Source organism: Mastigoproctus giganteus, chromosome 10 (genome assembly GCF_048544385.1).
Source record: "Mastigoproctus giganteus isolate SK-2022 chromosome 10, ASM4854438v1, whole genome shotgun sequence".
NCBI classification, from domain to species: Eukaryota; Metazoa; Arthropoda; class Arachnida; order Uropygi; family Thelyphonidae; genus Mastigoproctus; species Mastigoproctus giganteus.
The window spans coordinates 71,813,304-71,835,986 of record NC_143584.1 but is presented as its reverse complement, the minus strand read 5'-3'; the positions used below and the strand labels follow the sequence as shown (position 1 = coordinate 71,835,986).

Here is a 22,683-nt window from a genome sequence, read left to right as displayed (position 1 = left end):
GAAATTAATAAGAAAAATTTAGCTTGGTTTTCTTCTGGTCTTTATGCTACTTTTTTTGTTTTCCAGTCATGGAAGTTTGAATGAAAAATTGTTCTCCTTGGGTCTTGCTCCTTCCCCAGATTGTTCCTGTGGTGCAGTAGAATCTGCCACTCACTTAATTTTTGATTGTGTTCAGTACGTTGACTTTAGGTCTGAATTTCAACTGATCACTGGGGTTTTACATGTTGATTGTCTTCCAGAATTGATGGAGACTTTAGAAAACTATAATGCTTTTCCCACTTTTGCAGAAAAAATCTTCAAATGTCATAAGAGATTGGCTTCTCTTGATTTATAATTGAACTTTCTTTGGTTTTTCTGTGCTGTTACTTGTTTGATTGCCGACCGGGCTAGCCGAGTGGGTAAAGTACCTGCCCGGCAACCCAAAGGTCGCGGGTTCGATTCCCGCCTCGGGCTTGGATCAAAGTACTGCAAAAACCTTGGGAGGTGCAATATGGCCACAGAAGCCGATGCGCCAACAACTACCAAATCAAAAAAAAAAAAAAAAACTTGTTTGATAAAAATTTTGGTTGCTTGGGGTACTGTTTTTCTTTTTTGATGTTTTGGTTCTCCCCCCCCCCCCCCCATCCCTTGAATTTTTTTTTTTTTTTTTTTTTTTTTTATGAGTGGTTCTGGTTATTGTCAACATCTCTAGATAGTTTTTCTGTATATAATGATTTGAGTTAAATCTTGTTATTATTATTAATGAGTTCTTAAACTAAGCTTCTCTGTAATTAATGTAATTTTTTTTTTTCGTTGCCTACTGCGGGTGGCAATAAACTTTTATCTTGTTGGATTATTATTTAATGCTAAATTATCTTGTATAGTTATTTAAATGTATTTTGATAATTACTTGATATTTTGTATGGTATTTCTAGCTTATTATTAGTAGTAGCTATGTAAGCTTCTTTTGCATACTTCAATTAGTGTTGTGAATTTTCTTTTATGACAATTTAAAATTATTGTGTTGTTAATAATGTAAATTGAATTTTGCAGTCTCTGCACCTTATATGGCTCCAACTGTATATTACAATAATGTTGTGAACTGTCTTCTAAGGGTTATAAAATTACTATGTTGTTAATAGTGTAAATATTATTTTGTTGTCTCTGCAGGTTGCAGAGGGCCATTTCGTTTGATGGCTAATTGTATTTTGTTAATTCACCTTGTTTTGTTGGTGAATTATATATGCTACATTACTTTAAATTGTTATGTTCTTAATAATGTAAATATCATCCTGTTGTCTCTGTGGGTTGCAGAGAGCCATTGCGTTTAGTTGGCTAACTGTTTTGTTAATTCACCCTGTCTGTTGATGAATTGTTCATGCTAATTATTTTTAGCTGATGATTCGAGGTTTTAGAGGGTATTTCACCCATAGGCCACATGTCTTTGGCAGCTAATTGTTCATGCTAATTATTTTTAGCTGATGATTTGGGGTTTGAGTATTTCACCCATAGCTTGAGTCATATGTCTTTGGCAGCAGGGGTTCTGTTGTCTTAATAACCTTAATAGTTGTTTAAACCTGAACTTATTCAAAATGATTTTATACGAGTTGCTGCATAAAGGGTTTTAGATTTTATGACCTGTTTTATTGTTTTAACTTCTATTTGTTTGTTCGTGCTGATAGTTTCAGCTGAACTTGTATATTATAGAAGTTGTCATTGCTGTTTAGTAAATTGCTATCAGTACTGGTCGAGGATTCTCAACATTAATGTTTTCTCCTTGTTTTGTTTGGATGTCTCTGTCGTGACAGCCTGTATTTATGTTTGCTGGCTTGACCCTGATCTCAGTTCTCTGGTGTCTGGGTTAGGTTCAGACTATCACTTGTTAAAATGTAAAATACTGCTTGATTATTGTTAAGTTAAATTTTAAGTTGTCTATTTGGACTTGCTCTCTGATTGTGTCTTGGATTTTGCAAGTGGTATTAGATTAATTACCTTGTTATCTTGCATCAATGGTGTTGTTGGGGGTTATGCTGATTGATTGGCTGTTTTAGTTGTAAGTTTTTCAAGGTTTTGTAATCTTATTGATTTACAGTCTGCGATTGCTTATTGGTATGATTCTTGCCGTGTTGTTTTTGGAGTTTTAAATTATTATCTGCCCCAATGGTTGATATTATGACTGGGTTTATTATGATTACTGGGTAAAATTGATTGTATGTATATATGCATAGCAGTTGATAATTAGTTTTTAATTACATGTTCCTTGTAGTCTTCTTACTTTTCTCTTTTATATTATTCTGCTTATATTTCTAGAGGATATCTGTATTCCTCTTCTCTTCTGTTCCTTTTTCTTCATCCTCTCTCTCCCCTTTTCCCTTCTTCCTTTCTAAATTATTTTAGGTTCTCCTTGTGGCAACCTCGGTACGTGTCTCCGGATAGTAGAACCTGGCTGCCTCCTCGTGGCTTGGGACAGGAGTCGGGGGGGGGGGGGGGGGGGAACCTTTGTTCTCCTGCCCCCTGACTGAAAAATGCCAGGTGCCATCTTATAACATACAACAAAACACACATTAATATACACATAAAGATACAAACATTTCATTAGATTTTTTTTTTTTTTTTAAATGTTGGCCTTAACCCTTTGCCGTTAGATGACTCAGTGGCGTATAGGGGAAACCCTGGTTACTGCCTTTACATACAAGAATACTTTGTGCTATCAGACTATTGCTCAAAATCCATTTATTGCCTCCAGCATAGAACTTACATAGAAAGGACCTACATACTCTTGCACTCTTCTTCACTATAAAAGCATGGATCAAAAAAAATCTGACTGTTATAGTTCACTTGCTCATAGTGGGTAGATCTTGCTCAGTCTCCCACCTACCACTGAGATTTAAGCTGAACAATATTAATTCTTAAGTATTTTTAACTCCCTAAGGAGGATAGACTGGAGGAAGGGGGAGAGAGAGAGAGAGAGAGAGAGAGAGATTCCGAAGAAACAGCATATATGGAGAAAATGGGGGGGGGGAATCTATGCGTGTATTCAACTGTGGGCTGTTATCAAAAACTGCAACCTCTCTACCGCCAAATTGAACTTCAATAACAGCCTTCAACATCAACAAACAGTGTTGTTAAGCTTATTGACATTCTCTGCAACTGAACGTTAGCACAAACATTCAGACCATTGTTGTTATAACTTGATTTTTGATTATATCAAGAATATGATACACTTCATGCCAGACAGGTGTATGGTGGTAATTAAAGCTCATGGTTTCCCAGCAAACCCTAATATCTGTTATAGAAGACCTAATGGTATCATAACCATATTTGTAAATTAACATTATGTACTAAGATAGTACATAATGTTAATTTTCAACATTGATCACAATGCAAAGGCATTCATGTGGCCTGCATTGTATTTAAATGATTATTTGTAAATCAATATATCTAAACAGTTTTTTCTTTAATTTATTTTCTTATCAATAAAGTGCACACTCATTTTATGTCACTGTATAACTTATTTGAGGCTATAGGAGTAATTATTTCAAATGTAGTGCTTGTGGCTGCCATTATACTTCCAGTATATTGAATCCTAAAAAATTCCTCATGTGTGAACATAGATGCAAAATATCTATTTAGTGTCTCAGCAACTAGAGCTGGTTGGGGCTCACATCCGGCTTGGCACACCCAGGGTCCTGAGCTGGATATCATCATTCTTCTCTTTCTTGGTAATTCCCTTCTACTTCTGACTCTCTCTCTCTCTCTCACAGGGTAACTCGGAAACATTTTTTAACTGGTGCAGCAAAAGCCCCAGGCTTCCTTGCACTATATGGCTAGTAATAATAATAATAATGATTTAGCCATTTCTAGTAGTCTGCGGGTTTTTCTTTGCCAGAGATTTCTCATAATCTGCCTTAGCTTGTTTAACCCACTTTATGGCTTAATTGCAGACTGCTTTTTATTTATTGTAAGCTTCTGTATCTCTTGATAATTTATAAGCATCCCATGCATTTTTTTCTCTGCAACTTGTCTCATCAGCTCATCTGACAAACATATAGGTCTAGGCCTTGGAAGGTATAAAGACTTGTAGCTTCTACAGTTACTTCCCCGAATTCTTCCCATTTGGAATTTCTTGTTTGTAACATTATCAATTGGTTCAATAGACTTTTAAAACTGTTTTAGACTTATATTCACCTTTATGAAAGCAAAAGCCCTTCCCTCTGTTCTTAACAGTAGTTACACCTTTAAGTAAATCTTATGCCAGTATGCTATGATCACTGCCACTAAGTGGTTCTTTTAGCTGCAGATTAATGTGTGAATTATATATAGATTAATGTGCAGATTAATGTCTTAATGTGTGAACAGTCTTGATCTGATAATCAGATCAAGAGTATTGCATTCTTTGTTGCCTCTCTAATATGCTAGTGTAGAAAATCCAATAAATCCACAAAATTCTCCCTAATATATGAGTGACATACTCACAAGTTGCAGTCAGTATCTGGAAAGTAAAAATTCCCTTTTGTAAGACAAACTGTATTGACCCACTGTATTTGTCTGCATAGTTATTCATATACTCACCACAGTCATTATGACTATAACAACTCCTACTCTAATTTTTGTTTTCCTGGTTCTTATGTTATATCAAACTGACTGCATTGTACTACCTGCCCAGGTTGATTGATTGTACTGCCTCAGATTTTTTTTGTTTCTGCTTAACTATGAGCATAACTCCTTAACCGTTGCTATCATGCTGGCCCTTTTTGTACATGTACTCCCATATTCAAGTTTATCATTCCTTACAACTGAGTGGCTCTGTGTCCAATGTCTGTATAGTGTCTGCATTTGATGACCAATACTTCAAATTCATCAAATTTTTATATATTATGCTCCTAGCATTAGTGTAAAAGCAAATATATATTTGCCTGTTTTTACTCTTGGTAACCTTAATACAGCCTTATTTGCTTGTTTCATGAGAATCCCCAGCAGCCCTTCTAATCCCCAAAAGCTTGTTTTTCAGGCTGCTGCACGTTTCAGTAGAAGCAGTGCAAGAATCACTTAAAATTCTACCTGTCACTGCTGTTAATCTATTGGGGTGCATATTCTCCAAGCTATCAATTTTTTGTCACACCTAACTCCATCTGGCATCAGCAAATGTTCTTGCACTCCTATTTAAGTGTATCCAGGGATGTGCTGGTAAATTTTTAACAACTGGCTCTCTAAAAGAATGTAGTGCTACTGGTGATTTGAACTGATTTTAATTGCAGCCACTGCCGTTAGCCTGTGCCACCTGTCTCCCACGATTCTTTTGCACAGATGATGTCATTGATCACAACTCTCCTCTCCCAGACTCTGGTGTGTTTTCCCCGCCAGGGGTCTCTGGTTGCTTTCTATGGTCCTTTGTGCAACTATGTGACTCTCTGCTCCGTGCTCCGGTATTTTTTTCCGATTCCTGCTTCTCATCATCCTTTGTGCAGGCCACACTGATAATTTCTTTGCATTTCTCATGATCCTCTGTGCTGGCAGGACTCTGTTATTTGTCTTTTTTTTTTTTCTTTTGCTGGCTGATGGTGCCATGTTTTTTTTTTTTTTTTTTTTTCATAAAATAATTTCATTTGGTGGGATTTGAACTGAGATCTGTGAGCTTTATGGGCAGGTAAGGGCACAAATGGTGATACAGTTGTACACGTTGGCACTAATGATATCAAGAGTAGGGGACCGGCAGAATTACTTAACAAGTACAGGTCACTGTTGAAAACAAGCCGTGAATTAGGGTTGAATTTGAAAGTGTCTGCAATTCTGCCCAGACACGATAGGGGGGAGTATATGATGAGAGCCTTGTCTATCAATTCGGCCCTGGAAAGATTGTGTAAGGCTCAAGGGGTAGAATTTTTTTCAGATTGGACTACACTTGTTAACAGGAGAGACTGTTTCTACAGGGATGGGATACACTTAAATAGAAAGGGTGCAAGAATATTTGCTGATGCTATCGAGACAGTGTTAGGTGGGTTGGAAAACTGCTAGCTTGAGGGGAGACAAAGACTAATAGATTAACAGTAGCCACTGGCAGAGGTGAAAGAGATTCTTGCACTGCTTCTATTGGAATGAGCAGAAACCTGAAAAACAAGATGCAGGATATTTCAGAGACTGCTGGGAGTCATTGCGGTAAAAGTAAACAAATGGTTATGTTAGGATAGCTAAGAATAGAAACAAGTGCATGTATACTTGTGTGTACACCAGTGCTAGGAGTTTAGTAAATAAATTTGATGAATTTGAGGTATTGCTCAGAACATCAAAGGCAGATATTGTTGGGATTTCAGAGACGTGATGTCACACAGATATAAGGAATGCAGAACTGGAATTTGGGGAGTACAATGTCTACAGACAGGATAGGAAGGGAGGAGGGGTTATGCTGTTAGTTAAGAAACACATAAAATCCAAGGAAGTAGAGCCAGTCGACATTGCTGGACAGTGCAGTGTCGAGTCAGTTTGGTGTGACATAAGCATTGGGAGATCAAAATTGAGAGTGTGCTATAGTCCTAATGACTCTGATCAGTATAATAAGAAACTGTACAGGGAAATAGAGTGGGCCAGTAAATCAGAGTCTTATAATGGGGGATTTTAATTTCCCAGATATTGACTGGAATTTGGGGGCTGGTCACTCACACACTAGCAAGGCTTTTGTGGATTTATTCGATGATTGTTTTCTAAATCAGCATGTTCGGGAGGCAACTAGAGGGAGAAATACTCTTGATTTGATTATCAATAGTGATTCTTCATGCATTAAGAATCTACAGATAAATCAACCACTAGGTGGCAGTGATCACAATGTGCTGAAGTGGGATTCACTGAAAGAGGTAACTACCATTAGGGGTAAAGGGAAGGGTTATTGCTTTCGTAAAGGCGACTATGATGGACTGAGACAGTATTTAAATTCTATACAGTGGGACCAACTGATGATGTTACCAACAGCAAATTCAAAATGGGAAGCATTCAAAGAACTTATCTTGGAAGTTACTAGGCTTTACATACCAACTAAGAAATATTGTTCAAGGTTTAGGCCTAAACGGATGTCAGATGAACTAATGAGACATATGGCAGAGAAGAAAAATGCATGGGATACATACAAATTAACACGTGACACAGAAGCCTATGATAGATACAAGTTGATCTGTAACCAAGTTACAAAGGAGGTTAGGCAGGCGAAGGCAGATTACGAGAAATCTTTGGCAAGGGATGCAAAGAAAAACAGCAAAGAGTTCTTTACTTACGTAAACTCTAGAAGGAAGGGGATGAATCAGATTGGTCAATTTGATATCGATGGGTAAACTGTTGATGATCCTGCTCAGGTAGCTAACAAACTAAATGAATATTTTGCATCGACATTCACACATGAGGAGTTATTCAGTGAGGGAAATACCAGAGGTGTATTCAACTCTGGCAGTAAGCTAGAGAATCATGTAGTAACTGAGAGTAAAGTGGAGGAGACATTGTTGAAGATAAACACAAGAAAGGCACCTGGGGTGGATGGGATCTATCCAGTTATATTAAAGGAGGCAGCAAATCAAGTAAGCAAACCCTTAGGCATAATTATGAGAGCTTCCTTGGACTCAGGGGAGGTACCCACAGACTGGAGATGTGAAAATGTGACTCCAATTCACAAAGGATGATCAAAGGCTGACACAAGTAATTATAGACCTGTGAGTTTAACTTCTGTTCTAGGAAAATTAATGGAGGCACTGATTAAAGAGAAGCACTGCAGGATCATCTAGACAAGACTTCAGTTATAGCTCGGACACAGCATGGTTTTGTTAAGGGAAAGTCTTGCCTGACCAATTTGATTGGATACTATGATGCAGTCACAAAAGAACTGGATGCAGGGAATAACGTTGATATTATATACCTGGATCTTAGAGAGGCTTTTGATACTGTTGCACATGGAAGACTGCTGCACAAATTGGAGCAGTGTGGCATTGGAGGCAAATTGCTGCTGTGGATAAAGGGGTGGTTGAGGGAGAAGACAGAGAGTGGTAATCAATGGACACTGCTCATTGTGAACTAATGTTATTAGTGGAGTCCCTCAGGGTTCAGTGTTGGGTCCATTATTGTTTTCTGTATTTATAAATGATATTGATGATGGTATATCAAGCTTAATGTCCAAGTTTGCAGACGATACGAAGGTTGGTAGGGTTGTCAAGGAAACTACTGACACTATGCTGCTGAAACAGGATCTGGAAAGGTTGAGCAGATGGGCTGAGAGGTGGCAAATGAAGTTTAACATTGACAAATGTAAAGTACTACATATGGGAAACAGCAACCCCAGAGCAACGTATCAACTCTGTGGTACTACACTGACAGTGGTAGAGAATGAAAGGGACCTGGGGGTGGTTGTGCAGGCAGATATGAAGTTCTCTGAGCAGTGCTGACGGGCGGCAAGAGTAGCTCATGGTGTATTGTCAATGATATATAGGAATTTTTCTAGCAGCGATAAGGAGGTGATTATTCCCTTGTATAAGGCAATGGTCAGGCTACATCTAGAGTACTGTATACAGGTCTGGAGGCCTCATTTCAAGAAGGATGTAGAGCTGCTGGAACGAGTACAGAGAAGGGCAACAAGATTAGTGAATGGAACAAAGGGGTGCTCTTACGAAGAAAGGCTTAAGCCATAAATTCAAATTGAGGAAAGACAGATGTAGGATAGTCGTGCGGAAATTTGCCTTCAGCCAGCGGGTGGTTGGTTGGTGGAATAGACTTCCATCCCTTGTCGTGGAAGTTGATAGCCTAAATAAGTTTAAGGCTCAGCTGGACAGGTATTTCGAACGAACAGAGGGGTGAAGTGGAAGTGGTTTTTTTTTTGGCTGATGCTGCATAAGCTTGCTTTCTTGTCAAATGCCTCTACTAATGCTAATGCTAAAGTACTCTAAACCGAAATATTCTGTGAAATTATAAAGTTTTGAAATTAATTTCAATGGGATGAATTTTTAAATTCTAAGGAGAAATTAAAAGTTAAATGGAATTTTCCAACTGTGATTAAAGTTTGAAAATAAATACCCATGTCTGAAAATGTTTTCAGTTTCTAAAGGCATTTTGCACAAAAGTGGAATTATCGCAGGAAATGCTGTGAGGAATTGCTCTCAAGATTATGTCATATGAAGGTAACTACTTAATTTTCAAGGCCATAACTAATCTTAAATAAGCACAATCAATTCACTATTAAAAACAGTGCAAGCAATCAAATTAATAAATGTTAGTCACTGCTAGAGTAAAAGAAACTTCCCAAGAAATGCATAGCAAAAAGCCACTGACTGACAAAATAAACTGTGGTGTTCCGGTAATCGCTTTCCAAACTGAAGGTCACCACAACCCCAGGTAAGGCTATTAACAGGGAGCAAGGATGACGCCTTGATGCCTGCAAAAATAGTAGTGTTCGGCCTTGTGTTTCCCAGCCACTGACTATAACAGCAACCCCAGAGCAGCGTACCAACTCTGTGGTACTACACTGACAGTGGTAGAGAAAGGACCTTGGGGTAATTGTGCAGGCAGATATGAAGTTCTCTCAGCAGTGCAGACGGGCTGCAAGGGTAGCCTCATGGTGTCTTATCAATGATATGCAGGAATTTTTCTAGCAGGGATAAGGAAGTGATTATTCCCTTGTATAGGGCAGTGGTCAGGCCACACCTTGAGTACTGTATGCAGGTCTGGAGGCCTCATTTCAAGAAGGATATAGAGCTGCTGGAACGAGTACAGAGAAGGGCAACAAGATTAGTGAATGGAACAAAGGGTTGCTCTTACGAAGAAAGGCTTAAGGTTTGCAAATTACAGTGTCTGGAGACTAGGCACCAGTGAGGTGATCTGATAGAAGTGTATAAAGCCTTGAATGGTTTGAGCATGCTCAATGCTGAGGATTCTGCCTCTTGCTCAGAATAATCAACTGAGAGGGCATAAATTCAAATTGAGGAAAGTCAGATGTAGGATGGATGTGCAGAAATTTGCCTTTAGCCAGCAGATAGTTGGTTGGTGGAACAGACTTCCATCCCTTGTTGTGGAAGTTGATAGCCTAAATAAATTTAAGGCTCAGCTGGACAGGTACTTCGAACGAAGAGAGGGGTGAAGTGGAAGTTTTTTTTTTTTGGCTGATGCTGCAATAAGCTTGCTTTGTTGCATCATATGCCTCTACTAATGCTAATAAAGCCTTTATAACTAAGAACTTTGACTTTGTGTCACACAGCAGCCGACAGTATCTTAACGCATATACATATCACATAGGAAATTTTTCAAATAAAGATTACCTAATGACAATCTGCATAATTGTAAGTTGAAGGACGAGAAGAACATCCGATAAGACATCTATTAATATGAATTTAAATTTAATAAGCAAGAAGAAATTATATAAATTTTTAAAAACTTAAAGAGCATACAAAGCATTTGTCCACACACTATACGCACACTCACAACCCCGCTGACCGGGCTAGCCGGGTGGGTAAAGTGCCTGCCTGGGCAACCCAAAGGTCGCGGGTTCGATTTCCACCTCGGGATTGGATCAAAGTACTGCAAAAACCTTGGGAGGTGCATTATGGCCACAGAAGCCTATGCGCCGACAACTACCAAAAAAAAAAAAAAAAAAAAACCTCACAACCCTCAGTAATAAGGATTGCCGGTGATCAATGATGAGCCTGGTCTGTGTCACCAGGGGAGTCATATTCCATCTATCTTGACGTGAAGAAGATCCAGTTCAGTTTTAAAGATTATCATATTTGTCTTGTGAGGATGGATGTGCAGTTTGTTAGTCTTAGCCCAGTGGGTAAGATTAGTTAGAACTAGGTTAGCAGTATCTTCCAGAGCAAGTCTTCTCCGGAGATTACAATGGTAAGGTCATCAGCAAATGCAATGACCTTGGTGCATTCAAATTATTTGTAAGACTACGTTCCAGATCGGGGTCCTAGGACAGATCCTTGAGGGCACCTCCCGAAAAATTGCCCCCTTCTGTTTGTGTTGATCGGAGACATTCCAGTGCGCTCTCCCACCAAACTTTGTCAAATGTCCCCTCAAAGTCAACCCAAATAGAAGGGGTGAGGGAAAGGAAGCACTAAGGGTGATGAAATAAGTATGCCCCTGCTGGATTTTCCTTCCCACCAGATACAAACTTATCACCCAAATGACACTAGCCATTTCGGGTTGAAGTGCATGCCACTCTACAGTTTATAGCCATTGTCGGTTTAACAACCAGCTCGTGCAAGCCAACTTCAGCACATCCCTGATTGTATCCCATCCCTATAAAAACACTTTTTTGTTAACAAGGCCAGACCATTCTGTCCACCCTATGAGCTTTGCACAGTGTCTCTCCTGGGCCAAATTGATTGACAGTTCTCTCATGTACTCCTTCTTTGTTCTGGGCATAATTTCAGGCACTTTCAAATTTAATCTTGAGTTGCATCTTTTTTCTCAACATTACCTTGTATTTGTGAAGTAAATTCTCAGATCTCCTACTCTTGATATCATTAATACTAACATGCAACATACAGAAGCGATCACCTTTTGTGACCTTAAAAGATGTTAGCTACTTTACATTGACATCAACTTTTGCCCATTGCAGTCACACTCAGGTCCTATTGCTTGACTGTAGTCTCCAGCTTTGTGCTGGATAGCTGAGTGTTTGAAGGGTACCCCTTTTTCATTTCTTTGAGATCATCAACTGTGTTAATGGAGCTCTTGTATAAGCCCATCCGAACCCTGACTTAGAGCTAAAAATCTTTACGCTCTCTACGACAGAAGCACACAAAGACCTTTTACAAAGACATATTACAGAGACCTTCGGCCTCATATCATTCAATATATAACTGTCTAAAGGCCACAATAAAATTATTGAACAAATTAAGTGATAAAAGTATAGCAATATATGCTATTAACAAATTTAAAAAAAAAAACATAATTAGTACTTTCAAGGTACCTATTTACTACAATTAAAACACTTCAATTACTACCATAATGCATTATGCTATATAAGTAGCAGCATGAATTTATGAGAATGACTTAGGAGGTGATATTCATGCCAAAATCAATGACAGTGAAGACTCTTTGAATATTAAGTGATAATTTACTTAAACCTTTGGCTAAATTTAAAAATAAGCTAATAAACATGACTTCTTCTATTAAAACTATTTATTGAATACATCATTAAAACCAGACCAGAAATTTAGCAATTATTATTTCTTTGTCCTTCCCTATGTAATAACTTAACTCCCAATGAATGGAATTCCATCCATTATTGAGAGTCCCTTCTTTATAACAGAACCAAATATAAAACTTCGATGAAATTTTATATTTGGTTCTGTTAAAAAAAAAAAAAAAAAGTTTGTCATCCCAAATTTCATTAAAACTGGGCAAAAAATCCAGGAATTATTTCTTTTCACATAAACTTAGAATACATTATTCTAAGTTTGAGGGCATAAAATTCTTTTTTTTTTTTTCTTAAAAATCATGAATTATTAATCCTTCCTGATGCAACTAAAATGTAACACGCTTCATGCATAATAATTAACTAACTTGTTAATGCGGGCAGATGGCTTGTTAATATAGGAAACAGTAGATATTTTAAAAATTTGTGAATTCACCTAAAAAAAAAAAGTCTGATGCACCAAAGTATATAAGAAAACTAATGTTGCTCACCAGTGCTATTATATATGTATTTCATTAATGATATTATATTTGATCAAGCAAAAAATTTACATGATTTATAGTCTCTTCAAATTTCGTTGGATAAAATTGTTTCAAATAATCTCTCAGGGAATAGTAACACTTACTAACAATAATTTGGAATGCTTATACTGAGAGAATAATTATTATTGCTAACAAAGATGATAATGAAGTGAATCAGTAAACCCCTATTAACTATTGGAGTGAATCGATGATATCCTATTGATTATGCTCATTAGAAACTCCTAATCATTTGAATGATATGAATATAATTGAATGAATTGAGTGATTTTTCCATAACGATATGATTAGTAGTTGGTAACTACTAATCATTCGAATGATATGAGTGTAATCAAATAGGTCAGTTAGGCCCTTCAATTAAAACTTGTAACTAGAAGTAAAATGGATACTATTTTATCCATTTATATTATTAATTCCCAATAATTATGTAATGTACCTGTGCATTTAGAACACTTTCAATCATCATACTTTCTTTTGATTGCCGCCATGAGCTTATTTCTTTTTTCCCCCCTAGTTTAGTATTGATGTTAGAGGCTTGAGAAAAATTCTGTGAGAAATGAATGGCACATGCTATAATTAATTCATTTTGTTGTTAATTAAAATTTATTGGCAAACTTCATACAGTTAAAAACAATAATAATAATAAATAAATAAATAAAGTTACTTAATTTTATTTGTTTAAAATATTATTTTTTGAGAATTTGATTAAGATTACCTCTGCAATTAGCTTAAACTAGAAAGTCCAAACTTCTCTGTTGTATCAAAAAATTGAAAATATACTTACTGACCTAAGCATCTGAATAATTTTATTAATCTTTAAAAATATTTTTGCTTTCATTATTCACATTACTTTCTATAGTTATTTTCTTTATCATTCTGTTATTTGCAGAAAAGTGACTTACAGCAGATAATACTGTTGCAATCCGGAGCACTTAATAATGTCTCCAAAGATGGGAAAAAAATCATTTCAGTGCCTTCTCTCCTACAGAAAGTAAGCAAAATGTTCAATGAATAATTAACAAATAGTTTATTGCTTATATATGACTTTGGTTTTATATCAGTGATGTATTATTTATCATAATTTATTTACTTTTGGGCTTCATAGTATTTTTTTTTTTTTTTTTTTTTAAATGTAGCATATGTAAGGCCAAACTTGAAATACTGTTTTTAATTACATGGTCAAAATGATTTACCTCCACTAATGTATTAGCTGTTTGCAGTCAATTTTTATGGATAACTTACAAAAATAATTCTTAATTTTGCATCACATCAAGATTTATACATAAACAGGTTTTTATGTTTACCCATAATATGTATAACAGTTTAGGTAAGTAGTTTTGACACTGCTCTATTGTATTACTTGCATATAATAATGTTTGTATAAGCTAGATGGCACTAATGCTTCAGAGGGTTAACTTTCTGTATGCCTCTCACCTCTCTCTTTCAGTAATAGAAAGACAGTTGTAGTGTGAGTACCTATATAGTTTATCTGCACATCTTTTGCATATTGTTTGTTTCTTCAACATTATAATTATTCCTTAAGGAGAATAGATTTTTTTTTTAATCCTCCAATGCGAAAGTTTTTTCTCTGAAACACAATTCATTTAAAATTGGCATGACAGTATATCAATATATGACAATATTTGTTGTAACGGTGTTTATTGTCATTTATTTACACTTAACAAATTGAACTGTTATTTTCTTTTGTAACCACTGCCACTAGCTTTTAGTCATTATAAATGTTTACCAATATGAATAAATTCAGTTCTTAGTGCTGCTTAAGATTCATTGAAATGTGCTTCTCCAAAACTGCTCGACCACCAGGTATAACTCTCTCAAATGCGTAAAATTTTAAAATCTGTCAACTCTCAAGCTTTAAGGGTGCCATGTTTCAAAGGGAATACTGTAGTTAGATCAATGTCATTAACTATTAAAGAATGGTAAGGTAATTCCAAACACTCACCTCTTTGGAATCCCATTCATCAGATTAATCCGTATAGAACAGTGTCTCATACATCGTATTAGTAGTGGCAAATAATGTAAACAATTAAAGCTTATAAAACATTAGCAAAAAAAAAAACCCCACTCCATAGTTCACTGATCTGTTCCTTATATTGGTTTGTTTAGTAATGCCTTAAACTTATAAAGACCATCCACTTCCACAGCACCAGATGGAAGCCTGTACCAACAAACAAATACCTACTGGCCAAAGGCAAATTTCTACACATCTATCCTGCTACTGTTATTCCTCCAGTTGAATTTGTCCTCTCGTGTGTATTCTGAGCAAGAAAAAGGATGCCATCAGCATTGAGCTACACAATCCAGACAAAGCTTTAAACACTTGAAATCCCTTCAGGTGATAACTCTCCGGGCATTGCAGTTTGCAGAACTGAAGCCTTTCTTGGTAAGAACATCCTTTCCTTCCTCCTCACTCATTGCTCTTCTCTGCAACAGATCCACATCATTCCTGAAATAGAGCTTCCAGACCTCTGCAGTATTCAAAATGTGCTCTTAACTATTGCCTTAAACAATTAGATAATAATCTTCTTATGCCTGTTAGCAAAATTTCCTGTACATCACCAGAAAAATCCCACGAACTGTCTTAGTAGCCCGGTCTGCTGTGCTGGTAATTATGGAGGCGCATGTCTGACTCCATATTTACCACCAGTGCACTTTCATTTTCTGCTAACCTGAATGTGGTACCACACAGTTAGTATTGTTATTCTGGAATTATTGCTAGCCATATTGCATCCTGTATTTGTCAATGTTAAACTTCATTTGACACTTCTCAGCCAATCTGCCTTTGTTTTTCTAGAACTTGTTGTATTAGCACGCCCTGATTACTGTCATTAACCACCTTGCCAACCATCGTGACATCTACAAACCCAAATGATATATGGATATGCCTTTGTCAGTATCATTAATAAATATAGAAAACAACAATGGGCCCAGCACTGAACCCTAGTGGAACTCCACTAATAACATTATTCCAAGAAGAGCAGTGTTCATTTATAACCACTCCTCTCACTCAATCATCCCTTTATCCATAACAGTTTTGTTGGAACAAAACTGGTGTTTAAGTAATGCAAAAACACTTAGAGAATTGCAGGAGACATTAATCCATGAATCGTACCATGAGATTTTCCAGAAATACATTTAGATCTTATCTGGTTGATGCCATGATGATGTGCAGCAGTCATGAATGCAAAATGCAAGGGTTGGGTCACATAAATACTAGTTACACATTGCTTTGATGATTATTGCTTTTTGTTGTGTTTTTTGGTTTTATCTGCCTATCATCCTGGTATGAGCAAAGTAATGAAAAAAAATCACTACTTTCATAGAATTTTTGTCATTATATGAACCATAAGTAACATGCTGTTTTTTTTTTTTTTTTTTGAGAAAAGTACTTATTTCATTATATATTTACCTATAAGACATAAAAGAAAATTTTTTCTGCAATTAATAGTTTCATATGTGTATTATTAATACTTATATTCTTTTAGCTATTTCTAAAAGATTGTCTGCTAGTAAGACAAACAACCCAAAAAATGAGGTGGTTTTTTTTTTTTTTTTTTTTTGCACCAGTGTAATTAAAACATCATTACTGTTAGGCATTCTACTTTGTAAATCCCTGGCAACTTGCCATGATGGGAATAAAGATTTATGTATTTATTTATTACAACCAATATAGCTCATCTTTATTTCAGTAGCTAAAAATGTACTCACTGGCACTTGAAAGTTACTAGCCCTTGGTAAGTGACTTTTTTTGGGACATGTCTGATATAATGTAGATAGTACAGAATTAAAAGTGCAAGCACCACAAGGGGCTTAAGGATAAAATCAATCTCATAGGTATTCAGTAATATTGGGGTTCCAGCTCATGTTACTTCCATTGCAGAATTCAGATTGTTTAATTTGAATTTTTGTGTTTATTATTGGTTTGTATTTATAAATGATTAAATGTTGTATAATGTATTCTTAAGTCCAGATGTAAATTACATTCTAAAATTGCCCTAAAAGTGGCTCCCATTGCTTACATATGACAAGTTACTCATGCATGCACATAATGACTCTTTGGAACTCTCCTCCTACTGGCTTAACTATGGACAAGTTGTTATACAGCAAATTTTGCTTGGATGCTTTCATTGGTTTTACTCGCAATAAAATCAATAATCTTTTAAAAATGTTTTCATCATTGTTTTATAATAAAAATGAATGAAAGATACACCTCTTAGGTTGACTTGTGGATAATGATATTCTTTCTAAAGTGAGCATAACCCAAATCCTATAGCTATCACTGGAGAGAACAGAGTGTCCCCAAGACAATAAAATGAAATGCAGAGTTTGTGTACTATTATTAAATTATTTCAATGCTTGCATTGAAATTTAAACAACTGAAACATTGTTAAAATTAAAGAGATGAGTGGTGGAAACATCAAGGTGAGCAAGTTGAGTTCCTCACCACTTTTAGTGGTGACTGAACTAATATAGTTACAAGTATACTCTTTCAAAATACAGCAAATTGAATCTTGTTAAAAAAAAATCACATTTGGAGTACATAATGTAGTATACTACATTGTCTTCCATGTACTACATGGAAGACAATGCAGTATACCACATTATGTGCAGACATTGTGTTCCTTCTTATGTAAGTGTGTTTTGTGATTTACATGCATATATAAGTGGAACACACTGATAATATGGCATAAATACATACAGGTGACCCCTGCTTAACGCTGATAATTCGTATCGGAAAAACAGAGCGCTAAGTGAAACCGCGCTAAGCGAGCGCCGCATTCCCATAAGGTAACATATGTATTTGTGAGTGGCTGTCGGTGCCATAGGATATTTCCTAATCAATAATAAACGATAGTGAAAAGATTAAAATTCCAATTAAAATCATGAATTTAATTGATTTTAATTGATTTAATTTAAATGATGAATTTAATCATAAAAATTGTGTCGATTTTGGGTTATACTTTGTCCCCCTTCCTGGTAAACTAAAACGGATTTTACCCAACAGTAAAGTCAACCGATCCTTCGCCGCTTTGAAACCTGGCATGTTTTTTCTTCTTTCAATATGAAACTTCTTTTAGGCATTTGTTTACAAAAAAGTCTTGCTTCATCTATGTTAAAAACTTGTTGAGAAGTATAACACGTAATACCCATCTTCAATAATTTTAACAAGTTCTTTTTTGAAAGTTTCGACTCCTTGATCTGCACTTGCAGCTTCTCCCTGAATTTTAAATCTATTCAACCAGCCCTTACTACTTCCGCTTTTTTTTTTTAGGCGAGTTTTCTTCAGATCATCATATAGGCTAATCTCTCTTTCTTTTCTTTTATTTTATTTATTTATTTTTATAATATTTAACTTAACTGAATTCAGCACTGGATATTTTCTTCAATAAAATTAGTTAAAGTCTCTCCATTTCAATCCTAATAGCCGGCCCAGTCCTAGTTGCTTGCAGTGGAACAGCTGTTTTTCCCGCTGCTAAAATTCTTTTTTTTTATAATTGTTCTTGCAATTAAACTTGCCATTCCTAAATTACGGCACACGTCCACTTGTCTTTGACTGGAATTGATTCGCTTCAAAATGTCTAATTTCATTTTCAAATTAAGTCTTTTTCTTACATTTATAGTCTTCATAATGCGTCCAGGCGTTGTTGCTTTTTCATTCTTATCTGCCATTATTAATTCTTCGAAAATGTAACTGCGTTTGTTGCATTAATTACGATACAATGTTCAAGGAAACTGTCCGTTACGCACGATGTCTAATACCTTACTGAGTGATGACTTCGGATAAATGCATATAAAGCAAATATTATAAGCAATATACTTGATCATTTTTAAAAATGTTGATCTCGGAACTACGTAACAAGTCACTGTACCGCAATTAAATTAGCGTGCGAGAAATTTTCACTGAGCGTGGGAAACGTTTTAATGCTGTTTTGCTATTCATTTTCAAGCTATCGACTCCATCAAATGAAACAATTTCGTTAAATATGCCACAAATCCATCTGTGAAAGAGCGTTATAGTGATTTGTGACAGCGTTATAATCAGATATGGGTTATAATATAAGAACAGCATTATAGCGAATCAGCGTAAAGCGAACCGCGTTATAACAAGGGCTTGCTGTATAGCATAAATGCATATTTGAGAACTCCACTCTTACCTTGTTTTTCAGACCTTATATACCTAATTTGTAAGTGTATTCATTGAACTTCTTAGCTAGCATTAGTAAAGGCACATGATGCAAGAAAGCAAGTTTATATAGCATTACCCAAAAAAAAAAATCTTCTCATTTCACCCATCCACTCTCTCCAAATGATTGTCTAGTTCTGTCTGCCTTGAATCTGTTCAAGCTATCAACCTCTACAATGACAGATGGAAGTTTGATGCAACACACAACCACCCGCTGGCTAAAGGCAAACTTCTGCACATCTAGTCTACAACTGTCTTTCCTTAATTTGAATTTATGCCCTCTCTGGCAATTATTTTGAGCAAAAGGAAGAATTCCATCAGCATTGAGCATTTGATGGAATGGTTTGACATTAATGTCAAACCATTCAAGGCTGTATACACCTCAATCAGATCACCTCGCAGGTGCCTAGTCTCCAGACACATAATTTGCAAAACTTAAGCCTTTCTTCGTAAGAGCAACCCTTTGTTCCAATCACTAATATTGTTGCCTTCTTTGTACTCGTTCCAACAGCTCTCCATCCTTCTTAAAATGAGGCCTCCAGACCTGTATACAGTACTCAAGGTGTGGCCTGACCATTGCCTTATACAAGAGGATAATCATGTCCTTATCCTTGCTAGAAAAATTCCTGTATATCATTGACAAGACACTGAGCTACTCTTGCATACCGTCTGCACTGCTCAGAAAACTTCATATCTGCCTGCACAGTTACCTCCAGGTCCTTTTCATTCTCTAACACTGTCAGTGTAGTACCATACAGTTGATATGTTACACTGTGTTACTGCTTCCCATATGCAATACTTTACATTTGTCAATGTTAAACTTCAGTTGCCCCCTCTTAACCCATCCGCTCAACTTTTCTATATCTTGTTGCAGCAGTGTGCTGTAATTAGTGTTATTAACAACACTGCTGACCCTTGTATTGTCTGCAAACTTGGACTTTGTCTATATACCATCATCAATATCATTAATAAATACAGAAAACAACAGTAGACCCAACACTGAACCCTGGGGGGGGGGACTCCACTAATAACATTAGTCTGCAAAGAGCAGTGTCCATTGATTACCACTCTCTGTCTTCTCCCACTCAACCATCCCTTTATCCATAGCGGCAAATTGCCTCCAATGCCACACTGCTCCAATTTGTACAGCAGTCGTCCATGTGCAACAGTATCAAAAGCCTTTAAGATCCAAATATATGATATTAAAATTATTCTTTGCATCCAGTTCCTTTGTAACCACATCATAGTATCCAATCAAATTGGTCAGACAAACAAACAAACCCATGCTGTGTCCGAGCTCTAACTGAAGTCTTGTCTACATGATCCTGCAGTGCTTCTTTAACCAGTGCATCCATTAATTTCACTGGTCTGTAATTCCTTGTGGTGCCCTTTGATCATCCTTTGTGAATTGCGGTCAAATTTGCACATCTCCAGTCCATGGGTACCTCCCCTGAGTCCAGGGAAGCTCTCATAATTATTCCTAAGGGTTTGCTTACTTCCTTTGCTGCCTCCTTTAATATAACTGAATAGATCCCATCCACCCCAGGTGCCTTTCTTATGTTTATCTTCAACAATTTCTCCTACACCTCTCAGTTATTACAAAATCATCTAGCTCACTGCCAGAGTTTAATTCACCTCTGGCATTCCCCTCCCTGAATAACTCCTCATGTGTGAATGTAGATTCAAAATACTCATTTAGTTTGTTAGCTACCTGAGCAGGATCATCAATAGTTAAATCATCGATATACAGTGGACCAATCTGACTCATCCTCTTCCTTCTAGAGTTTACATAAGTAAAGAACTCTTTGCTGATTTTCTTTGCATCTTTTGCCAAAGATTTCTCGTAATCTGCTTTTACCTACTTAACCTTCTTTGCATCTTGGTTACAGACCAGATTATATCTGTCATATGCCTCCATGTCACCTGTTAATTTATATGTATCCCGTGTATTTTTCTTCTCTTCCACATGTATCATTAGCTCATCTGACAACCATTTAGCCCTAAACCTTGAACAATATTTCTTAGTTGGTATGTAAAGCCTAGTAGCTTCCAAGATAAGTTCTTTGAATGCTTCCCACTTTGAATTTGCTGTTGGTAACATCATCAGTTGGTCCAACGGTATAGAATTTAAATACTGTCTCAGTCCATCGTAGTCGCCTTTACGAAAGCAAAAACCCTTCCCTTCCCTTTACCCCTGATGGTAGTTACCTCTTTGATCAAATCTCACTTCAGCACACTGTGATCACTGCCACCTAGTGGTTCCTTTACTTGCAGATTCTTAATGCATGAAGAATCACTAGTGATAATTGGATCAAGAGTATTACTCCCTCCAATTGCCTTTTGAACATGCTGTTGTAGAAAACAATCATCCAATAAATCCACAAAAGCCTTGTTGTGTGTGTGTAAGTGATCAACCCACAAATTCCAATCAATATCTGGGAAATTAAAATCCCCCATTACAAGTCATTAGGCCTATAACACACTCCTACTCTCAATTTTACTTTCCCAATGCTTATGTCACACCAAACCATCTTGACACTGCACTGTCCAGCCATGTCGACTGGCTGTACTTCCTTGGATTTTGTGTTTCTCAAATAATAGCATCAGCCTTCCTTTGCTGTCTATCCTTCCTGTACACATTGTACTTCCCAAATTCCAGTTCTGCATTCGTTATATCTGTGTGACATGGTGATATTATTATTTATTATTATTATTGGCTACATAGTGTTAAGAAGCCCGAGGCTCATGCTGCACCAGCCAAAAAAAAAAAAAAAAAAAAAAAATTTTTCTTGAGTTACCCTGAGAGAGAGAGAGAGAGAGAGAGAGAGAGAGAGAGAGAGAGAGAGAGAGAGTTCAAAAGTAGATGGGAATCACCAAGAAAGATAAGAATGATGATATCCAGCTCAGTACCTTAGGTGTGCCAAGCCCATAGTCACCAGAAGTGAGCCCCTTGGGTTAAATATTGCAATAATATCTGCCTCTGATATTTTGACCAGCACATCAAATTCATCAAATTTATTTACCAAACTTCTAGCATTGGTGTAGATACAAGTATACATGCACCTGTTCCTATTCTTAGCTACCCTAGCAGAGCCCATGTATTTACTTGTTCCGCAATGACTCTCAGCAGCCTCTGGAATCCCCTGCACCTTGTTTTCCATGCTGCTGCTCATTTTAATAGAAGCAGTGCAAGAATCACTTTCACTTCTGCCAATGGCTACTGTTAATCTATTAGTAGTGATGTAATGATGAAATAACATAGTGCACGATATTGGATGCCAAAAATAATTCTTCTTACTTATGTTAAAGTTGGTTGTTATTGGCTGTTTTAACCAGACATCTCTTTGATTTTAATATTTCAATTTTTGATTCTACAGCTAATGCTGTAAATTTCTGTATTTCAGATAGATTTATCCACCAAATGATTATAATTTGATGTTTGTAAATATTGTTAATGTTCTAAATTTTTTTTTTTTTTTTTTTAGTTTGTGTGTATGTGTGCATGCAGTTTTTCTTTCACAATAATGAATGCTTTATGCTTTTTAATCCATTTTGCTTATATTCCTTTTACTAATTCCACTGGTAGCAACGTCACAAAAGCTATGATTGTGTTGGGATTCAGCAGGATTTCCCAATTTCTTCATCTGTAATGTTTTATAGCATAAATGCATGCTGAATGAATTTAAGTTTTGCTTTTATTTGATGATTATTTCTGAATGGCCTGTTCCAGAATTTGTTCTTGGGCTCATCTGCTTTATTTAGATAACTCATAGTGACTTCTTGTTGGCTGTCCT

At 36.4% G+C, this 22,683-nt stretch overlaps 1 protein-coding gene across 2 annotated transcripts in view; it reads left to right on the top strand.

The window, feature by feature from the left end:
• LOC150079077 (DDB1- and CUL4-associated factor 11) overlaps positions 1–22,683 on the top strand; it is a 446,028-nt gene that overhangs the window by 165,577 nt on the left and 257,768 nt on the right. For both annotated transcript variants that reach the window (XM_090383756.1, XM_090383757.1), the window contains one exon: positions 13,574–13,675. In XM_090383756.1, coding sequence (XP_090239882.1) covers positions 13,574–13,675 — 102 coding nt within the window. The remainder of the gene's footprint in view (positions 1–13,573; positions 13,676–22,683) is intronic.